The following is a 23,198-nucleotide window of genomic DNA, read 5'->3' on the forward strand; positions in this document are numbered from 1 at the left end:
ACCAGGCCTCGGGACCTCAGCTCTTCCCATCGGGCCCCACTCCCAGCATTGTTGCATTGACCATGTTCTGAACCCATGTTAGTGCCATGTGATCATAACAGTATTCCCTAAGTCGTTCACAAACTAGATGGGTAGCCATTCATTCTAGAATTTTGCCAAGCATTGACATCAAGAATTTGCTTTGAGCAGACGCTAGTTCCCAGAATGGAGACTTTCTCAAATTTCACAATCAAAGACTCCTTTCCACTCTTCTGGTGTCTGCTTGTTCTTCATGTATTTTCCCCTGCCAATAGCGGTTGCTTAATTCTGTCTCCAAATCTTTCAGGACTTTGGGCTATGATCTGTCTAGGCTGGAAGGTGTGATCCCATTGGAAGTGTGACAGAGTGGAAAGAGAAGTGTACCTGGAGTGACAGACCTAAATTCTTGTCTTGATGCGTCACTTGCTAATTGTGTGACCTGTGGGAAGTTGCTTAGTTTCTGTCGCCTCTGTTTCTTCATATGTAAATGAGATTAAAATTTCCAAGGGATTAAGTGAGTTAATAGCTTAATAGCCATGAAAGTATACAGAGTAACATAAACTTCAAAAATCTGAATTTTCCTAATACTCTATCTTGGATTTCAACTTAATCTTTACATTTTAAAACATGCTTTAGAATTTCTAAATTCTTTTTTTTTTTTTTCAGGGAAGTGAAGGAAACTGGGACCCTTACAGATGCAAAATGGTGTAGAGCTCTGGACCAGGCATCACTGAATGCCACTCCCTGTGGGGACATCTCATTAAACTACTGGGTAATCTTGGACAAGTCATGCAATTCCTCTGGGCTTCATTCTGATCTATAAAATGAGAGGAAGGCTGATTTTTCAGTTCTAGGTAATGAGTTCTCTATTCTAGCTCTATAGCGCTTAGTTCTACAGTTCTGTAAGTTGTATTCTAATTCTAGTTCTTAGTTCAACATTCTATATCCTAGCTCTTAGTTCTATAAGTTCTATAGTTCTAATTCTAGTTCAGTGTTCTGTATTCCAAGTGCTACAATCTAATTTTGCCTTTTGCTTTGTCCTTGACCTACGTTCCCTTCTTCCTGTAGAGTGGTCCAAATCTTCAGCCAGTTCTTGATCCACTTGGTGAATAAATCTCAGAAATCCAAAAGTCCTGAGCAGTTCTCTTGCCACACAAGATGCTTCTGAGCTAGCCCCCTGTCATTGGTGTGTTGACATGGTCGATTAACCCCTGAGAGCACAAATTAAGATGACAAACCTGCTGTTCCCCACTCTATTTATTATTCGCTGTTTTGGATTATCTAGGATTTGATTCTATCCCTGACCTAATGTTTGAGAATTGATGGCATAATAATACTATATCAACACACAGGGATGTTGTGGAAATAATGGAAGTAATTATGTAGCACTTTCCAAGCTAAAGTATTTTTTGATAAATGAGAATGGATCTCAGATGTAAAATGCAGCAACTGCTCTTTGCCCTAGAATGATGAGAGAAGCATGTGGATCTACACAGAAAGTAGCTGTTCATCAGTTGTGATTAATTCAGAAAAAGAATTACATTCCTTGTGTCTAAAATATTCATAATAAAAATTTTGTTTTTATTGTACTTATTTTCTGCTCTGGGGACATTCACCAAAATTGCAAGAAAGTGTTTTGTGGTCTAGGGGTAGTTCAATGCATGGATATCTTTATTTCTTTTTCAAGGGTGATTTTATCTGATTCATTTTATTCATTCTTTTGCTCATTCATCCACTTATGTATTCTGTCTTAGTTCCATTTGTGTTGGCATAACAGAATACCTGATGTTGGGTAATGTGTAAAGAAACGAGGTTTATTTCCCTCATGATTACGGTGACTGGAAAGTCTCTTTTTTAAAGCTTTATTTATTTATTTGAAAAGCAGAGTTACAGAGAGAGAGGGAGAGAGAGAAAGAGATCTTTCATCTGCTGGTTCACACTCCAAATGGCTGCAACTGCTGGGGTTGAGCCAGGCCAAAGCCAGGAATCTGGAACTCCGTCTGTGTCTCCAACATGGATGGCAGGGCCCCAAGCACTTGGGCCATCTTCTGCTGCTTTTCCAGGCACACTAACAGGGAGCTGGATTGGAAGTGAAGCAGCCAGGACTTGAACCAGTGCTCATATGGGACATACGTGTCACAGGCAGCAGCTTGACCTACTGAGCCAGAACGCTGGCCCCTGCTAAAAACTCTTGACAGCATGATGCGCGCATCTGGCAAGGGACCCCTGGCTGATCCACTTGGCAGAGAAGCAGAAGGGGAAGTAGGCGCGTGCAAAAGAGGCCAGGTACATGGCATGGCCTCACTTTACAGCAACCTGCTCTTGACGCAACTAATCCAGTCCTGCAAAATCTGACCTACTTCCTCAAGACCAGCGTCCGTTCCTTCACATGGGTGGTCATGATCCTGTTATTTTTCCAAACACTGTATGTGGGCTCAGGAAAGAACTGAGGGGTTGGTCTTTGTGTTTTTTTTTTTTTTTAAGATTTATTTATTTATTTTAAAGGCAGAGTTACAGAGAGGTAGAGGCAGAAAGAGAGAGATAGAGAGAGGGTGTGCTCTTCCATCTGCTGGTTCACTCCCCAATTGGCTGCAATGGCTGGAACTGGGCCAATCCAAACCCAGGAGCCAAGATCTTCTTTTGGTCTCCAATGCAAAGGATTTGGGCCATCTTCTTCTTTCCCAGGCCATAGCAGAGAGCTGGATCGGTTGTGGAGTAGCTGGGACTCGAACTGGCTCCCATATGGGATGCTGGCAGTAGGCTGTGGCTTTATCTGTTACGCTACAGCGCCAGCCCTGGTCCTTGCTTTAAGAGAGGTCTTAATTCATTTGGGGAGATCTGAGAAGGCCACAGAACAGGGGCACTCAGAGGTGGGTTCCAGAATGCAGACCTTTCTAGACCCCTGTTGGGAGCCTTGTTCTTTCTGTTACTATCTTTCACTGGATCCTTAACCTCCTGGCTTTATAACCATACCCTGTGTCTTGCATCTCAAACAAACAAAACATCAAACCTCCCCTAACTCATCACGTCTCTCCAGGGTTACCCTACATTTTCATTGCCTGCACACACTGTTTCTCTTTATTCTAATTCCTTCTTCAACTCATTCTGATCCCAATTCCCCTTCTCCACTCAGGAAACTTAATCTTGATAAGCTCACCAACGACCTGCAAGTTATGAACTCCAATGGATACTTCACAATTGTAACCTTACTTGTCCTTTCAGCAGCATTTGAACCAATTGCATTCCCTCCTGAAATACCTTTGAAAACGTGCAGTCTGGTTTCTCCGTTCTTCTACTGCTAGACCTTTTCATTCCCCTGTAATGGCTCCTCTTCCATGGAAATGCTGACACTCCACATGGTTTGTCATTGGGTCCTCTCTTCCCTTCCCTTCCTCTGCCCTCCCTTTCCCTCCCCTCCCTTCTCCCCTCCTCTCCCCTCCCCTCTTCCTTGCCCTCCCTCTCCCCTCCCCTCCCTACCCTTCCCTTCCCTTCCCATGCTTTCCATGATTTAAATGCTATCCATATGTTGACCAGTCTCATACTTAAATCTTCAGCGTAGCTCTTCTCTGAGTTTTGGATGTAGATGTTGGACTGCCTACTTGCTGTTGTTCCTGGAATGTCTCACAGACATTTCAAACTTAGCATATGCAAGTTTGAGCTCTGAGTCTCCTGCCACACATCTGCTCCTTCTGTAGGATTCTCCATCTCAGTGATTTGTGTCTCCTCTGCTCAAGTGTTCCGGGCTGTCTCTGGCCTCCACTGTGCACTCTAGTGTCACAGGTCCTGTGTGCATCTCGCCCTGACCCAGACCAGGCTACTGATTCGCCTCCTTTCCACCATCAATCTCTCAAGCATTTTCAGAACAAAATAAATTTTAAATATTCATACACAAAGTAGTAAAAAGAAGGGAGAGAGGAGGAAGGAAAGAAGGAAGGAAGGGAGGAAGGAAGGGAAGGAGAGAGAATGGAAGGAAGGGAGGGAGAAAAATAAACCCAAAGCCATTTGATTCCATCTCATAACCACCTACTGCGCTATTATAGTCAGAACCTGGTGAATAGTTTTGACTTTATCCTTTCCTTTATCCCTTTTATCAAATTTTGGCAATAAATGGACACTTCCAATTCTGACCAGGGTGAAATAATGGAGATAGATTAGCCCTTCCATCTTACTAATGCTGGAAAACTGAGCAAAATATAGGAAATGATTGTCAGGAGATTGGATAACTGACTGGCAGCAGGGGTACAGGAAAGTGGTTTCTGAGAGAAGAAAAGCACTTAGTGGGAGCCCTGCAATTGATTGCCCAAGGTCTTGCAGAGAAAGTTAACTCTTTACCTATGGCTGTGTTCATTTATTGTCTGTCTCCCTGCACTGGAATGTGAACTCCAGAAAGGGCAGGCGCTTGACTGTCTCCTTGAGCGCCCAGTCCAGTGCCTGATGCATTGTTAGTAGTGGCTATAATTTGATTTTTAGTTGGGGTGTCCCCCAAAGGCCCATATATTAGGATCTTGGTCCTTAAATTCAGTCTTATACTCATGGTTAATGGAGTAAGTGTTCAGATTTAATCCAATTATGATGTCTGAAGGTGGGAAATTTAGGGAGTGATGAAATAGGATTAAGTTGCTGAGATGTAGCCCCATGATTGAATTATAGTGGCTTTTTTTTTTTTTTAGAGATTTTTACTTATTTATTTGACAGATAGAGTTACAGACAGTGAGAGAGAGAGACAGAGAGAAAGGTCTTCCTTCCATTGGTTCACTCCCCAAATGGCCGCCACAGCCAGAGCCACACCGATCTGAAGCCAGGAGCCAGGTGCTTCTTCCTGGTCTCCCATACGGGTGCAGGCACCCAAGCACTTGGGCCATCCTCCACTGCCCTCCCGGGCCACAGCAGAGAGCTGGACTGGAAGAGGAGCAAACGGAATGAGAACCTGGCACCCACATGGGATGCCAGCGCTGCAGGTGGAGGATTAATACAGTGCACCACCACGCCGGCCCCATATAGTGGCCTTATAAATAGAGACAAATGGACATAGAAGACACCTGCTCCCAATTTCTCTCTCTCTCTCTCTCTCTCTCTCTCTCTCTGCTTCCTAGCTTACCATATGATCCTCTCTCCAAGCATGTTTCACCCTCAAACATCATCATCAGTTACCAGAGTAGTCAGGTTACCTGGTCTTGGACTGTGACCCTTCCAAACTGTGAGTGAAGTAAGCCATTCATGCACAAGTTAGCTTCTCTCAAGTATGCTTGTTGTAATAGTGAAAAGCTGATCACTACACTACTTTGCACATTTTCTGGATGCAGTAAGTAAGTGGGCGAGTCACTGTCAACTTCCATAGCCACATCTTATCTATGCTGCCTTTAAACTATACCTCAAATCTGTCCACTTCACCTCTACTGCTATTACCCTGGTCCCCAACACCAGCAGGTCTCCCTTGGAGAAGTGCTCTAGCTTCCCAGTTGGGCTTCTTATTTCTATTCTTGCCTTCCCTAGTTGCATCACCCAAATTGGTTCTTCAAGATGTTAACCTTATCCTGTCACTCTTTGCTAATACATATAAAACGTTGTGGTGCAGTGAGCGAAGCCACCACTTGGGACACTGGCATCCCACATCAGAGTGCTGGTTCGTGTCCTGGCTTCTCCAATTCTGTCCCAGCTGTCTGCTAATGCGCCTGGGAAGCAGCTGACGAAGTCTCAAATACTTGAGTTCCTGGCTCCTGGCTTCAGCCTGGCTTATCCCTAGCTCTTGTGGCCATTAGGTGAGTGAACCAACAAGTGGAAGGTCGATCTCTCTCTGTGTCACTGCCTTGGAATATCCCATCCCACAGGGGAGGGCAGCTTCAGTTCACCTTCTCAGGCTTCTGTTCACTTTTACATGCCCAGCCCCTTGACCCAGCAGGTCCCTTGGGTCTATGGGACACAATTTAAAAACCACTCAGCTGGATGATTGCTAGTGTCCTTCCTGCTCTTGGGTGCTAAGCTATGATTCCTACATTTATTTTCCACAATCTAAATGACTCATTAAAATATAATGGATAAACATGTATGATAAGTTTAACAATTCTAAGTATAGTGACAAGTATGAATAGAATAAGAATGTCTTTAACAGGTAATGGGAAAAACAAAATTTTGGCCATGAGAATGTATCATTGCCACTATGGTGTTCTTACCAAGTGGAACATTTTCTAAATACAAATCTTGGTTTCTTAAGCATAGCAATCAAGGAAGGCATTTTTCTAAAAAAAGATTTATTTACTTATTTGAAAACCAGATTAACAGAGGGATGGAAAAAGAGAGAGGGAGAGAGAGGAATATTTCATCCACTGGTTCACTCCCCAAATGGCCACAATGGCCAGGGCTAGACCAGCCCGAAGCCAGGAACTAGGAACTTCTTCCAGGTCTCCCACATGGGTGCAGGAGCCCAAGGACTTGGCCCATCTTTTACTGCTTTCCCAGGTGCATTAGCAGGGAGCTGGCTTAGAAGTGGAGCAGCCAGGACTCAAAACCAGTAACCATATGGGATGCTGGCACTGTAGGTAGTGGCTTTACCTACTGTGCCACCATGATGGTCCCGGAAGATTTTTAGTCTATAGGAGATTTCTAGAAATGTTAGTGACACCATGCAAACACCTTTGGTCAGCTTTTGTGTTGACAAGGCAATGCTCTGTCTTGTTGTCCGGCTTCCAGGGTGGACTTGCTCACCCCGAGCACAGTGTCCCACTCAAACACCCACCCTCGCTTGGCAGGCCAGCGTCCCTCTCTCTGTAATTTGACACATTGTTCTCTCAGCTTCTGAATCAGCCTCTCGTGGGTTTAATTAGCATGAGTCAATTTAGCAGCCACTGGCTCATACAGAGGAAACAGACAAAACCCATTTTGCGATTCTGCAAATTTGAGGGCCAGACGAGAACATAAAGACCTCACCAAAGTGCAGGTTACCCTTTGGCAAGGAGATGACGTCATGGCAGGACAAGGTTGAAGGAAGGGGGCGCCAGGGCCAGGCCGTGGTCTCTGGCGTGGAATGGAAGACAGAAGGAAGGAATCACAATCATAACCAAAGTAATTGACATGACCCGTTTCATATATGCAGAGACAAAAATCACACTTCTCCCGTATTCGAAATTATTGTCTTCTCTACTTCCCACACACCTGGGGAAACAGAGAGACTTATCTTCCTCTTAGCCCCTCTCTCCTCTGCAAGCCACTGACTGCCAGGTGTTGTTTGCAGGTCTCTTCCCGCTGGGCCCAGAAACCAGGTGCCCCCTGGAAGGGTGCAGGGAAGCCTCTCTGAGCTCCCGGAACCTTCGCAGTGGCTGGTTTTGTTCAGACAGACTCGCGGTGCCCAGGCCTTGGTATGGGGGACTCCCTGCCGCAGCACGCAGCTGTTCTTTGAGAGATAAAAGAGTTTGACTGCGGCTGACCTGTCCCTCCCCTGCCCTGGGCAAGGCCCTGTCCCACTCCCAACACACACAAACTCCCACCCTGAACAGCTGCTCCCAACGCTGCTGTGTTTACAGTTCTTTCTCTTCACTGCCAGTTCCCAGGTTATGGGGACCCTGGCAGCGCAGCACCACTGCCAGGGGGGCTCAGAGTGCCCACTGCGCTGAGGTCACCCACCTGCCCGCCTCAGGACCTGGAAGCGCCCGCCTGGAAGACGCACTCGAACTTCCACTGGTAGGGGCACGGGAAGCATACTTCTGGAGGATTTTGAACATGTTTTTAACCTTCAGGGTTTCAGAAAACCCGAGAGGTAGTCCTATTAATGCCGCACTACGCATTCAAAACCTGTGTTTTAAGAATTTAAAAAGTGGCTGTTTGTGGGCTCTTACCAGGCATAAGGAGCTGAAGGCTGATTAAAAAGCATTTGATTCTGGATGCCCACACTCTGGTGACCTGTGGAGAAAAGATGGCATGAGTGTGAGGGCGGCGGTGTGCTGCACCTGAGCGTGTGTGTGCACGCACACGATCTGACGGAGCAGCTGCTGGAGGAGCCCACACAGGCCCAAGGAGTTGAGTGGCAGCGAGTGGAGGTGAGAGGCCAGGGACACTGCAGAGGCGCCCTGCACAGGAAGAGAAGCCCGTGGGGAGAGTCCGTGCAGTATGGTGGAAAGAATGTGGCTTCTGGAGCCAGCCTAGAAGCAGGGCCAGAAACTTGTCCTGCTACTTAGCCAGTGCGTGTAAATGTGTAAAAAGGGGACAGTAATTAACAGCAGTGATAAAAATAATGATAATGGAGATATTCAAGGAGTTGATAGATATAGGATATCAGGAAATGCTATAAAAGCATTGGCTGTTGTTATCACTATCATTTTTCCCCATGTGTGCAAAGACAGAGCAAGGTTTTGATTTTTTTCTGGAAGGTTTTCTACTTCACAGTCCTGGAGGAAATTGGGTTTTCCCCAAGAGCACGTGAAGAGCTGCCATTGGCTAAGGTGTGGGCCAGGTGAAGGTGATGGCGCTTGCTGAATGCCATTGAGGTCTGGGTTGGTGCTGGGGGGTGGGCTAGGGAGTGTGCAGCTGACCAGGACTTCTGGGGAGGGCGAGGGTACGAGGAGCCCAGTGGGCAGCCCACAGAGGCGGGGAGGCGGTGTTGAGGATGGTATCAAAGACAGCGTCAGGGAGACGAACTCTGAGCAGACAGATGACCAGCAAATGTTAGTGTGCGATGCAGTATCTTTCCCGTGTGTCCTCAAGAAATCTTCAAGGGGGCCTGGTTGTAGTTCAGTAGGTTAAGCTGCTGCTGGTGACACTGGCATCCATATTGGAGCACTGGTTCCAGTCCTGACTGGTCCACTTCTGATCCAGTTCCCTGATGACAAACCTAGGAAGGCAGGACTTGCACCCCTGCGCCCACGTGGGAGACGCAGGCAGAGCTCCTGGCTTCTGGCTTTGGCTTGGCCCAGTGCTGGTTGTTGTTGCCATCTGGGGAGTGAACCAGATGGAAGATCTTTCTCGTTCTCTCTGTGTTTCCTTCTCTCCTTGTCACTCTGCCTTTCAAATAAATAAATAAATAAATCTTCAAAAAGAAAAAAGATAAATCATGAAGAGAAGTTGCATTATTGTGTAAGGCTTGAGTCAGATTAGTGTTTTTTCAAAACAAGCCCAGTTAAATTTCAGGTACTCATAAAAAGAACTTTGAGATCGACATAATTGTGTCTACTAATTTCCCTCGCCTGCATGTTTATTTTTCTCCTAAAATATTAGATTATGTTAGCACGATTTTCCTCATTTTGCCACATTTTAGAAACGAGAATTTCTGTCTAACTTTATCTTCTGCTGGTTTACCTCGTCTGTAAGTGAAGCTCAGGCTTAGTCTGCACACTTTCTTGAAGGTTTTTCTGTGGAGGAGACTCTTACTGGGCAATCTGAGAGTTAGTGTGGATTGTGGCTATTACACATTTCAGCTAAGAGTTTCCCTCAGAGCTCTTCGGTAGCTGCTCTCAGGCTCTCACAACCTCTATTATTTTTCTTATTTATTTATTTGAAAGGCAGAGCAACACACAGAGGGAGGGACACACAGAAAGATCTTCCATCTGCTGGTTCACTCTCCAAAGGGCCTCAAAAGCCAGGTCTGGGCCAGGCCCACGTTAGGAGCCAGGAACTATGCCTGGGTCTCTCTCATGGGTGGCAGGGGCCCAAGCACTTGGGACATCATCTACTGCCTTCCCAGGAGTGTTAGTGGGAACTCTGGATTGGGAGTGGAGCAGCTGGGACTCAAACTGGCATTCTGATATGGGACACCAGCGTCACAAGTGTTGCTTAACTTGCTGTCATGATTTTATTCCAGAGGTCTTCAACGCATTCAAGTAAAATGCATATTATGAAAACACCATGTATGGATTTGAAAAAAAAATTTTTGCACTAAAATAAACTTCTCTTTTAATTCCATGTTTTCATGAGCTTTTTGAAGTATGCTGGTACCAGTCACCTGTAGCACATTCTCATAGCTCCAATCAGTGTAGATCCAAACTGAATTTGGAAGCAGAATTCCCCTAAAGTCTTTAATTGGTGTATGTCTTTTCCTTCCTCGTTCTACCACAGCTTTCGCTCCTTGCCCAAAGGGGTTCCGGAGATCTCCTCCTGAGTGTCACATTCTCACTACTGGTAAAAGTTCCCAGAAGGCTTTCTCTTGGCTTCCCCTGGCTCTGCTCTATCCCCGCCTTTCGAACTCTGTGCCTTCTCATTCCTGTGTGTCTCACTTGGCCAATCTTTACATTAAAGAAAGAGAAAGTGGTCCTCCTAAAATAAAGATGATTTTTGTTTGTCTTCAACTGTTAGTCGTCACATAAGTTTTGCTTTTTAAAGAATCAGATCCTGTTCTATTCTTGACAAATGCTTTTCCTGGTTTTCTAATCCTGTTGAAGTAATAACCCGGCTTTCTCAATTAATTTCTCTTTATTTGATTCCGTGTAATTCTTTTTTTTTTTTTTTTTTGAATTGTTGCTTCCAATTTACTGCTTGTGGGTTAGTCACAGTTCCTTTTTAATAGTTGGGTAACTGCATAATGGAGTTTTTGAGTTTTCTGCCAGAATCTGGAACTAAATTATGTTGCAACCTCTGTTCCATAGTGGTTACTGTGAAACGCCTTCTGCATAACTCTTATCGCGGAGCCAAGACCGCGATACTCCCTTTGCTTGTGAGCCCTAAAGAGCAGTTGCTTGTTTGGCTGCCAGAATGGGCCTCCCCACCTTCTCAGCCTGATGTCCTCCACGTCTGTGACAGAACCAGGGCCGCCGTTTTTCTACCTCCCTTGAGTTTCTGGGATCTTTAAAGATCTTTAACCTTTCATGAACATTTTTTGCATAATATGTGTTTTCCACGAACTTTATGAATCTCTCTCAATCACAATAAACTTACCTTCACTTCTATTTTTTCCTAGGTTTTTGAAGTCCTCTTGTAGTTCCATTTTCCTTGACACTTGGTGCATAGTGACACTGTTGCCATCTATCCATGAGCTAACGGTGAAAACGCTCCCTGGAAAAATTCCACAGAATTTTCTTAGCTCTGCAAGGGTGCTCTAAGGTTGCTGTTGGTTTTGTTCCTCACAATGTCCCTGCGTTCTGGGCCGCACCCTCCACCCTCTGCCATGTCTGGAGCCGGCAGCTTATAATCCCTTGCTGATGAACCACGGCTGTTTCACCCTCACTTCCAGCTCAACTGACTGATCTCTCTCTCCTAATGTGTGTGTCTCAGCATACAAGGTGCCATGTAATTCGGTCTCCCCGTCCCAAACCCTACCTTATCTGTTGTCTGGTTAGGTGTTTACCCTTTTCCTGTTTTTCTCACTGTCAATCAAAACTGATGTCTATTCAGACCCGTCAGACCCTATCTGAGGACAAGAGCACGTCAAGATGTTTGAGAGAAACGGAACTCCATGACAAATTCATTTGGGTGCCAAAACTGTTTGAAATCTAAGCTTATGAGGAGTCTTCAAAAAGTTCATGAAAAAAAAAAATGTTGTGTTGTGAAAAAGCTGCACCTGCATTTCAAAAATTTCTGACACCAAAATCAGTTTATCGTGCAATTCATTTTGTGTGGACTTCTGGAAATACCCCCATGTTTACTCTGAAAGAAGTTTCTGCTTTCCAAGGCAAGCATGGTCACACCGCTGGGTTGAAACCCCCCCCACTCCCCGTCTCTGCAGGTCTTAACTGCCCTAAAGACAGGTAAGCAGTTGTCAGGGACTTGTGGAGAACAAGAAGGACCCTGTCTCACTTTCGAGTAAACGTGGCCTGCAGTTGGTGTGGTGGCTCCCTCATCGTCCCGACCAGGCTCCTTTATCCTTGCGTCGCCATCTTCAACATGTGCTTTTCACTTGGTGATCCGAGATGGCTTCTCCAGCCTCAGCCGGCATGCGTATCTCACTAAGCAGGAAGGGCTCAGACCCAAGAACAGGCCACGGGGCTGGCAACGTGGTACAGTGGGTTAATCCTCCGCCTGCAGTGCCAGCATCCCATATAGGCGCCGGTTATAGTTCCAGCTACTCACTTCCAATCCAGCTCTCTGCTGTGGCCTGGGATAGCAGTAGAAGATGGCCCAAGTCCTTGGGCCCCTGCACCCGCATGGGAGACCTGGAAGAAACACCTGGCTCCTGGCTTTGGATCGGCCCAGCTCCGGCTGTTGCAGCCACTAGAGAGTGAACCAATGGACAGAAGACCTTTCTCTCTGTCTCTACATCTCACTGTCTATAACTCTACCTCTCAAATAAATAAATAAACAAATCTTTAAAAAAAAAAAAAAGAACAGGCCGTGACCCCTGAAAATGCACTCATTACTCCCCCTGACAGCCCACAGACCAACACTTAGTGATACTGCTCTCCCTCAGCTGCAAAGGAGGCTGGGAAATAGAGGTTTTGTTTCAGGCAGCTAGGGGTCCTGCTAACTTTTGGGAATTTTTACATGAGCCAGACAAGAAGACTAGTTATTGGAGATCAATTAGAAGTCTCTGATACATACCTCAATGTCAAATAAATTTCAAAGTTCTTCCTTCTGCAAAGTTCTTCCTTCTGCAATCCCATCTATGATCCAGGCTTGCCACTGGGGACACCTGGCAGAGATCCTGAACGTAATTCTTCTGATGAAGAACTTACTTCATTCCCAGTGGCTCTTTCCTTCTCGCCATTGTGTTAGCAGAATTGTGCTGTCTTTATTCAGGGTGCACTTTGCTACTATACAGGAAGTTCAAAAATCTGAGAAAAATCTGTGCTTTCGGCAATGTCAAAGGCCAAAGTCTCTCGGCTAAAGACCTGATTAGTTTTATTTTGCGCTAATCACGCCTGTCTAATTCTGCGATCTCCTGGTTACTTCTGTTTGCTACGGCGCTCTCTGTCCTAAACTCTCCATTCACGGTGGGGTGGCTTTGCTCCGTCTTCTGCCTTTCCTGCTTACTCCTGGCAGGTCTTCATGTTTACATTCATCCCACTAACAGACATTGCTCTCCTCCCGAAATTTGCATGCCTCGCTTTTGCACTAGGTTTTAGGATACATCTTCCCTGGTGTCTACCTTCCTCTGGATTGAGTATCTATTTTTTATTGGGATTTTGACATCAGGTGGACCTCTTTCCATTTGCTACATAGAAGTCACTATAAGAAAGAACAGAACATGTCGGGTGAAAGGTTCACTTGATATTTAGAAGATCAATTAGCTGTGGTATACCAGCTATGCACAGTCAAGAACCATTTGGGTCTGGAGTTCTGATTGCCTCTCCTTGTAAAATATGTTTTGATTACATGTAGCATTGTTCTGCTATTCTGCTAAAGATTAAAACATGACCTGGCAGCTATATAATATTGTGATGTGTATGCTCAACCCCCCCTCAACCTTGTAAATTTCAAAGTTAGATGAAACTAAAGCCAGCAAGACTATGAGCCTTAATTCTAACCATGTGTCTCAGAATTAGAAATTAAATATTCCGCATATGACTAACTCAGAATAGATATTACCAACGTTAACCTGAAAAAAATTGTACCATATACTTCGGAAGTTCCTCTCAGGCTCAGTGCCACCACCCCTGTTCCGGTCCCCAGGGTTTTTGTTCACGCCTTCCTCTCCTTCCCACCTGTACCCAGTCACCCACCAGCATCTTTCCATCCTCGGCAGAGTCCCTTGAAGTGATCTCTGGCTCGCAGCTCGAGCTGTCACCTCTCAGAGCCAAGTCCCTATCACGTCCCGTAGACATGACTGCAGCAGCCTCTTAACTGGTCTCCTCACTTCCAGCTTCTCTCGCGGAGGGCCGCCAAAGTCATCATGGCTTTCACCATCTCTCTCCTTTGATTAAGACCCTGCGCTATCTCCTGATCTCGGATTACTTCAAGTTTGGACTCCTCAGCCAGTGCTATGCTTTGAATGTGTCTCCCAAAGTTCACGTATTGGGAACTTGCTCTTTAAGGCTGTGCTGCGGGGAGGTACTGGGGTCGGGGGCGCCCCGGCGTCGTGAGTGATCCATGCTGCTGTCACAGGAGTGGGTTTGCTTCCTCTTGCTTGCCCTCACCGTGTCCTTCTGCCACGTGAGACGCAGCAACAAGGCCTTGCGGAGTGCTGGACTCAGCTTCCGGAACCGTGAGCCAACAAATTTCTGCTCATTGTACATCGCCCAGTCTGCGGTCCTCTGTTATGGTAACACAGAACGGACCCAGGGTGCCGGCTCACAACGAGAGCCTTGCTCAATAGATGGTATTGTCCTCTTCCATTCACAGAGCACGCCACTGAGCAGGCTTTTCTTCCATCACGTGCTCTCCTCTTCCCTTGCGTGTTTCTGTCTTTATTTCTGCATTCATGCTGTGATCCTCATGCACACCTCACTCTCGCTAATCACATGGTGCCATCCTTCAATACCCTGAAGACTCTCTGCTCCAGCCCATCCCATGATATCTTTCATAAGTCGTAATAAATAGTTATTACGTAATAAATATGTAATAAATAGTGATTACATAATAAATATGCAATAAATAGTTATTACATAATAAATAGTTATACTTCTGACTAGGGTCCTTACTTGCAAAATGACTTCAAATGAATTAAAAGTTGCTTTAAGGTTTTTGGGCAGTTTATTCATTTCTCTCCCCAGCTATTTTATCTGTTTTCTGTCCCTTCATGTATTTACCTGGATGTAGTTTAGTACTTCAATTTTTTGGAAACTTGAAAGATTCTATACATTTATTTCATGTACTTTTCTCCAATATGCCTCCATACTTGCTCTTGGTGTGGGATTGGAGTCTGGATATTTGGATATTTATTTTTTTTAAAGATTTATTTATTTATTTGAGATTCAGAGTTACACAGAGAGGGAAGGAGAGGCAGAGAGAGAGAGAGAGAGAGAGAGAGAGAGAGAGGTCTTCCATCCACTGGTTCACTCCCCAGTTGACCGTAGTGGCCAGAGCTATGCGGATCTGAAGCCAGGAGCCAGGATTCTCTTCCAGGTCTCCCACTTTGGTGCAGGGGCTCAAGGACTTGGGCCATCCTCTACTGCCCTCCCAGGCCATAGCAGAGAGCTGGATTGGAAGTGGAACAGCCGGGTCTTGAACTGGCACCCACATGGGATGCTGGCACTGCAGGAGGCAGCTTAACCCACTACACCACAGCACTGGCCCCTGGATATTTAATTAAATGTATTTATTTATTTAATTTATTTGAAAGAAGAAGGAGAGAGAGAGAGAGAGAGGGACCAAGACCTGCCATTCACCAATTCATTCCCCAAATACATGAAATATCCCGGGTTGGGCCAGGCTGAAGCCAGGAGCCTAGAACTCAGTCTGGGTCTCCCATGTGTGTGGCAGGAACCCACGTACTTGCGGCATTGCCTGCCGCTTCCCAGGATATGTGTTAGAAGGAAGCTGCAAGCAGAAATGAAGCCAGGCCTGGAACCCAGGCTTTCTGATAGGGGATGTGGGTGTCCCCATTCCTATCTTATGTCAAGCCGTGCCAAACATTCACTCCTGGATATTTTCCTTTCATCCATGAAATTCTATGTTGTTGTGAAATACACTTTTGTTTCTTATCTTTATGACCTTGTAATTTCCATTAATTATTTGAGTGAAACAATGATGAGATGGAGATCAAAGACTAAGTCCAAGGTGAATGAGATTAAACCAAGAAAGTAGGAGAGATTTCCCTAGTGGGACCTGCCACCTACCTTCACTGGCTTAGATTTACAACGAATCTCAAGGTATTCAAATCCAGCCCTTTAGAGTCAGGATACACCCCATTTTTTGAACTTGCTTCCACCTTAGCTGAGCTATTAATGGATTTATGTAGATTGTTTCCTTTGACTTTGGACTAGATCATCTATAGCTGGACAAAAAAAAAAAAATAGGCTGAAAAGAGCTAAAAGGCAGAAACCATCAGTAACATCTTAAAACTGTGGCTCTCAAAATTAATTTGTCCAGTGAGAAACCAGGCCTTGCAATAAATTCAGAGGCTGAAGCTGGCAAACTGAAGACTGCACTGATGTTACGGCTGGAATTATGCGTGCCTGCACATGTTGAGACACAGGAAGGTGCCTGCTGAGGGTGTTAGGACTGTTGCAGCAGAGTTGTGTGGTCATCTGCTCTGACAGGTCCAGAACCTACTACGTTGGGGTTGTCCTTGACTGATGGAGTTGACTCATCACTTTCCATAAACTCCAGATACCTTAAAGGTGATGCTCAAACCTGTGCAGGTGATGGATGCCTGGAAGTCACAGTGTTCTCTGCAGATCATAAAGCAGTGTAGCAGGGATGGGGTCGATACTTATCAGGTCTGGAGCTGCCTCTTCAGTAGCCCTAGCCTTCCCGGCAGTTAAGTTGGGGCCATATGGCGCATTCTGGCCCATGGGATGTGGGGAGAAGTGGAATCTTCCACTTTGGGACCTGACCTGCACAATTTCTGTGGAGATCTGGGCTTGCTCTTTCCCTTGGTCTGTGTAATAGGCAGGTGCAGAACTCCCAGTGCAAGACTTGAAGCCAGGGCATGGCAGGGCCATGGATGGAAGGAGCCCATGTCTGGGAATCATTGTGTGAAATGCTACCTGCCTCTGGCAAAAAGGTCCATGAGAGTCTCACAGGCATGGAAAGCCATGACACGATGGCAAAAAACAATCTAAATGAAAGACCCTGGTGAACAAGACCCCAGCAGAAGGAACAGGCCATCAAGGAGAGAGGCGCCTTGCTCTGAAGGGAGGAAGGAACCTCCACTGTGACACGGCCTTGACTAAACAAGTTCAGAGTCAGTGAACTCAAGGGACTTCCATAGCCTAGACAGCTCATAGCAAGAGTCTCAGGTGATTGCTGACGTCACAAATAAGAATGCCAATTGTTAAATCAACAACGGGAGTCACTGGGTACATGCTCCCCACGTAGGATCTCTGTCCTTAATGTGTTTTACTATGAAACTTAAAAACACTACTAGTCGAACAATACCCTATACCTTGTGCGGTTGTGTGAATGCAGCCTATTGAAATCCTTGCTCAGTATATACTAAATTGATCTTCAGTATATGAAGGTAATTGAAAGTGAAACTCGATAAATAGTGGGATGGGAGAGGGAGAGGGGAGGGCCACGGGAGGGAGGGAGGTTAGGGGGGGAAGCCACAACAATACAAAAGTTGCACTTTGTAAATTCACATTTATGAAATAAAAAATAAAAAAAAAACAAAGACTTGTTAAAAAAAAAAAAAGAAAGAAATGCTACCTGCCTAACACCTTCACTGGACAGTGCAGTAAGGGCAAGATGTGCTCATATTGGCTCAAACCTCTGGATTTCTGCTGTTGCTTGCTGCTGTTAATCATCTTGACTGATATAAACAATGAGATCTTTAAATCTTCCCAAGATTTAGAATAGTTTTATTAAGAAAAAAAATACTGTCAACAAAAATTTAGAAGCTACCAAATTTAATCCAATGTAGTAAATAGTTGATGAATTACTATGCATGTTCAAACAATAACAATGCCAATATTTATACAGCGTACTGGGAATATAATGGGGAAGAAGGTAGAATATTTTACTGAGGATAGCAAGTTAAAATATGCACAGGAATTAAAAGTATGTGCGTATGTGCTGTGAGGAAAATGTAGTACAATAGTGTGACAGAGAGTGACTGCGCGGGGACCTGACTTAGGTGAGTGACCAAGGGGGTCTTCCTTGGGAAGGTGACATTTTAGTTAACACTTGGGTAGGTGTCAATCTTGTGGTTATCTGGGGAAGAGCTGTCTGTCCTGAAGCCACAGGATCTGCAAAACCATTGAGGCAGGAGCAAATTTGGGGTGTTGAAGGCATCAGAGAAGAATGTGGCTGCAGCTCAGGGGACAAGGAGGAGAGGTCGTGAGCTGCGAGAGGTTGTGAGACCACTGCCCTCTTGGCCTTTAGAACAGCCTTAAAAGTTTGCACTTTAAGGGCTGGCATTGTGATGGGGTTGGGTAAGCCACTGCCTGGCATCACATATCAGAGTACTAGTTCAAGTGTTGGCTGCTCCACTTCTGATCCAGCTCCCTGCTGATGTGCCTGGGAAAGCAATGGATGATGGTTCAGGCACTTGGGCCTCTGTAGCCATGTGGGAGACCTGGATAGAGTTCTTGGCTCCTGGCTTTAGGGAGGTCTAGCTCTGGGTGATGTAGCCATTTGATGGAAGATCTCTTTCTCCATCTGTCTCCTCCTCTCTCTCTGTCACTCTGCCTTTCAAATAAATTTTTAAAAATCTTTTTTTTTTTTCCTTTTAAAAAGTGTGTGCTTTATTGAAAGAGAGCTTTGGGAACCACTCATGGGTTTCAGACAAGGGGCTTGACTTGTGTTTTAAGTCACTGAAGCTCTCTGGAGAACGAATTTTTCTTTTGGCTGCTATTTTGCTTAAGACTTTTGCATTACTTAAAAAATTAAGTTAGAATTTTAGCCAACGCATAATAAGTGTATGCAATCGTGGGTGTAGTGTGACGGATACACTGTGGGATGGTCAGATCAGGGGAATTAGCATTTTTATCACCTCCAACATTTATCATTTCTTTGTGATGAGAGTACCCAACATCCTTTTAGCTACTGTGAAATACTCATTATTGTTTACCAAAGTCATTATACTGTTTGTGAAGGAGAACCAGACCTTCTGCTTATCGAACTTAATGTGGCACCTGCTAATCAGCCTCTCCCGAGTAGGGGCATTAGAGAGAAAGCAAGGAGGCCAGTCAGGAGGCAAGCAGTGGTCCTGCCAAGGTAGCATGGTGGCTTCATGTAGGACAGAACCGGATGTATTTAGGATTGAGATGAAAGGATGATTTTTTTCAGATGGATCACACATGAGAGTAGGGAAAAGAATAGCAGTTGCGGGACTGGCGCTTTGGAGCCGGTGGTGGCTGACGGTGTGTGCCGGTCCCCGCAGGAGGCATGCTGGTCCTCAGTTCATGGAGTACAAGGACAATGCTGAAAGAAATAACAAGACTTGCCTCCATGGTCCAAAAGGTGGGACCTGGACATATTTTGCACATGGGGACCCAGGCACTGCAAAGCATTGCTGCTCACCTAGATAACCAGGTTCCAGTTGAGAGTCCTAGAGTGGTTTCCTGCACCAATGAGAGAGATCCGGCCAAGCATGGGGAGCAGCGCGAGGGTCAGCATTACCGTGTTCCTCTCCAGGACTCCCACGGTCTGCCGCCTTGCTTTGTGAAGCAGGTGAATACATTTGGTGACGCTTGCTTGATGGTAAGGAAACCAGCTCTGGAGCTTCTGCATTACCTGAAAAACACCAATTTTGCTCACCCCACTGTACGATATCTTCTGTATGGAGAGAAGGGAACAGGAAAAACGCTCAGTCTTTGCCATGTTATTCATTTCTGTGCAAAACAAGACCGGCTGATAGTGCATATTCCAGATGCTCATCTTTGGGTGAAAAATTGCCCAGATCTTTTGCAGTCCACCTACAACAGACAGCGCTTCGATCAGCCTTCAGAGGCTTCAACTTGGCTGAAGAATTTCAAAACTACAAATGAACGTTTCCTGAGCCAGATAAAAGTTCAAGAGAAGTATCTCTGGAATAAGAGAGAAAGCATCGAGAAAGGCAGTCCTCTGGGAGAAGTGGTTGAACAGGGCATCGCGCGTGTGAAGAATGCCACGGATGCGGTTGCAATTGTGCTGCAAGAGCTGCGGCAGCAGAGCTCACTGGGTCTCTCATCTCCTGGTAGCAGTGGACGGCGTCAGTGCTCTCTGGGGCGGGACCACACTGAAAAAGGAAAAGCCCGGTTACCCCAGAAGAACTGGCCCTTATTCACAACCTGCGGAAAATGATGAAAAATGACTGGCATGGAGGTGCCATTGTGTCGACTTTGAGCCAGACTGGGTCTCTCTTTAAGCCCCGGAATGCCTATCTGCCCCAGGAGTTGCTGGGAAAGGAAGGATTTGACGCCTTGGACCCCTTTGTTCCCATCTTGGTTTCCAACTATAACCCAAAGGAATTTGAAAGTTGCATTCAGTATTATTTGGAGAACAGTTGGCTTCAACATGAGAAAGCTCACACGGGGGACGGGAGGAAGGAGCTGCTGTTCCTAAGCAGCGCAAACCCTGGGCAGCTGGAGTGGCTGTGTGCCTACCTCTGAGCCCAGTCACAGCGCGCCGGGACGACGGCTGGCCCACGGCACGGATGGGCTGGGCACGATTGCCGCTGGCCCCAGACCTCCCCGGAAGTGGGCTTGGAAGTGACTGTGAATACGTAGCAATAAAACGAACATCGGATTATTGACTGGTTTTCACATTTGAGATAATCATGAATCTTGTCCTAAAGAAATTAAAGACATTAAATATCTTCCTCAAAAAAAAAAAAAAAAGAAAAAGAAAAGAATAAACACCTATTAATAAGTCAACAAATATTGATTCAGCATGTACTATGTTCCAGGTTCTCCCCTAGCGTCTGGGGACTGAGGAGACAAAACAGATGCAGCCACTGCTGTCTAGGAACTTCCACCCTAGCAGGGAGAGACAGAGAATGAAGGAACAGCATGTTGTGTTAGGTATGGGAGTGCTCACAAGTGAAGTAATGCATCGTGATGGATCAGGAGGGACGCGGATGGCCAGTTTTAGATTAGACCATCAGGGCAATCCTCTTTAATGGAGGTGATGCACGAGGGGAGTGGTGTTTGAGGAAGAAGTCGGCCACAGGGCGAGGGCACCCCAGGAAGAGGAACAGTGAGCGCAGAGGCCAGGAAGTGGGAACATGCGTGTGGCGTGTTGGAGGAGCAGGCCTGGGCATCGTGGTGGGGACTGTGGGGAAGGAAGAGGAAGTTGGAGGAGACGAGGTCACAGAGAGGCAGCCGGGTTGGCAAATCCTAGGCTAAGATCAGGACTTGAATTTGGTTTTGAGATGTGAAGCCCTGGGAGAGTTTTGATTAGGGGAGCAGAAGCAGGAAGAGCAGCCCGAAGGTCATGGTCCTTGGGAGAAATGGTTTTGTCGCAGCCACTGTTGATACCATGGTTGAGAAGAGGAAGAGAAAGGAAGAAATATGGGGGAGAAAAATCAAAGTTCAGTTTAGGACAAGTTAAATTTGGAATGAGCATTATAAACACAATTGGAGGTATCAAGTGGATGGTTGCATATCTGAGTCCAGGATTCAGGGGTGGGATCAGGGTGAGAGGTGTCATCTCAGAGTCCACGGTCTCTGGATGGTGTCTGATCATCTGGGACCTGCTGGATCGACCAGGGAGGACCGTTTGCAGGGCAGAGGGAAGAACTCATGGCTGCTCCCTGGCTCTCCTGCTCGAGAAGTAGCATGGGGGGGCAGGAGATCGAGGAGTGACCCGTGAGGTCGGACAGAAAGCAGAACGGTTTTGTGTTACAGAAGCCGAGATAAGAAAGTGCTTTAAGTGAGAGAGTTCAGTCATGTCAAATGCTGCCGAGAAAGCCAGCTGAGGACAGAGAGGCAATGATTGGGTTTGGCGATGTGGGATCACTGGTGTGGTGAGGATGGGGGCCCGGTGGAGTGTGGGAGGTGAGGAGGTGGACAAGGGCACAAGGATCAACTCTTGAGACAAATTTTACCCGGAAGAAAACAAAGAAACATGGCAGAACCTGGAGGAAAATGTGAACTCTATGGATCAAAACCTCTTAGAGCCGGGTTCCTCTGGTCTTGTTAACATTAGGGACAGCATTGCAATACGTGGAGCTGTACCAATTTGTATAGGAGAGATGGCTTCAATGTCTTAAATGTCTAAAATGATGGCTATGTTGTCTAAGAGGAGAAGCTTTGTCTTTCCTGTGGTCTCATTTAGGCTGAACATATAAAATGAATGACTGCTCTGGGCAGGAGTAGTGTGTGTGAGTGTGTGTGAGTGTGTGTGTGAGTGTGTGTGTGTGAGTGTGTGAGTGCATGCATTGTCTTCAGATCCACAGGGCTGGAAATCTTCCTGACAATCTGTTAGACATCAGGGATTTTTATCTCCAGATGGGTGCCCCATTTTTCTTCTTGATAACCTCTTACTAATGAAGAGCCTGGGATGGGAGTTCCATTTACAAATGGTGACTCATTAGAAACAGATTTGTAGGCGGGGAAGGATCGGGCAGCAGCGGAGCCTCACGTTGGAGGCATGCAGGCTCCGTTCTGCAGAGACGGGCCTGGGAGCAGACCTGTCGGCGGGGAGACAGCTCATCACACACGTCCACTCCCACACGGCCGCGCTACAGCCTTCCTCTGCAAGCCCGGGGCCTCAGGGGCAAGCACTCCATCCAAATGCCCGTCCCAGGTCCCTGGCCTCACCCTCCTCACCTCCTGCTTCTAGCAGCGCCCCTGAACACGGCCCGCAGCTGCTCGGTGGAGTCCGCCAGCCAGGCTCCCCAACCTGTCTCTGAGCTTCCTGCCTGCTGCCTGCTCTTGCTCTCCCCTTAAGGAGGACACAGCCCTTGTGGTTGGTCGCTGTACATCCCGGGGTGCGGGGGGGGGGGGGGAGACAGCAGGAGGGTGGGGCTGCTACTGCCCCAAAGCAGGGTTTTTTTTCTGTCTCCATCCAAGGAGGCAGGATGGGCCAGGGACTGCCAACAGGAAAGAAGGGTCAGGACCAGCCACATGCTGGCACATGCTACCAGCCTCTGCCTCCCAAGTCCTTGCCCCAGCCCGGGGAAGCTTAACTGACGTTGACAGGAGTGGCCGTTCCATTCCTCCCTGTCTGCTCCTTCTAGTGCCCAGAGAGGGGCTTCAACCAGTCGCGTGCCTCCTTTGTGTTGGCTGCATCACCACGCCATGTATACCACTCTTACCTAAAACCTTTCCTTAAGTGAATTTACCATCTTACTGAAATATTGGAGAAGCATTTTATTTTTTACTTTAACAATAGAAATTTGGGTCAAATAAAAACAAAGACAAAACATCCCAACAGAAAAACCAAAACGAAGTCTATTTTATCAGAGTCTAGCTGGGTGCTTGTTTGCTGCAGGCTCTAAGCTTACTTTCTTTTTCTTCCTTGCAGAGAGATCATCAAATGTAAGAGTTGTGAAAGATATACACGCACTAAAATAAGGAGTTTTCTTTTTCGTGTTCTGAAAGATTCCAAGAGAAGTGCTGTTGGCACAGTGTTGAGAATGTTCTAGAAGCCCCCGAGTCATAAAATGATGATTTTTATGTTCTATGTGTTTTACTGCAATGAGGTAGAAAGGCCAATTTTAATTTAGTGTTATTTAGTGCCGTATTATAGGGCTCCCTCATTTTGGCAAACCTCGCCGCTGTGAGGATGTTATGCTG

The 23,198-nt window shown here is 46.2% G+C and overlaps 1 protein-coding gene and 1 long non-coding RNA gene across 2 annotated transcripts in view; both read left to right on the forward strand.

Annotated features, from left to right (window-relative positions):
- Positions 1–23,198, forward strand: part of LOC133766573 (uncharacterized) — a 73,064-nt gene that overhangs the window by 36,437 nt on the left and 13,429 nt on the right. The window contains exon 2 of the long non-coding RNA XR_009866726.1: positions 685–790. This is a non-coding gene — a long non-coding RNA (uncharacterized LOC133766573). The remainder of the gene's footprint in view (positions 1–684; positions 791–23,198) is intronic.
- On the forward strand, positions 18,820–20,171 carry LOC133766572 (small ribosomal subunit protein mS29-like). The gene is given in 3 exon segments (XM_062200238.1): positions 18,820–19,643; positions 19,645–19,704; positions 19,706–20,171. Coding segments are annotated over 3 exon segments (1,203 nt in total). The 5' UTR covers positions 18,820–18,864; the 3' UTR covers positions 20,070–20,171.

The sequence above is a fragment of the Lepus europaeus genome, chromosome 9, assembly GCF_033115175.1.
Source record: "Lepus europaeus isolate LE1 chromosome 9, mLepTim1.pri, whole genome shotgun sequence".
In the NCBI taxonomy this organism is placed as follows: Eukaryota; Metazoa; Chordata; class Mammalia; order Lagomorpha; family Leporidae; genus Lepus; species Lepus europaeus.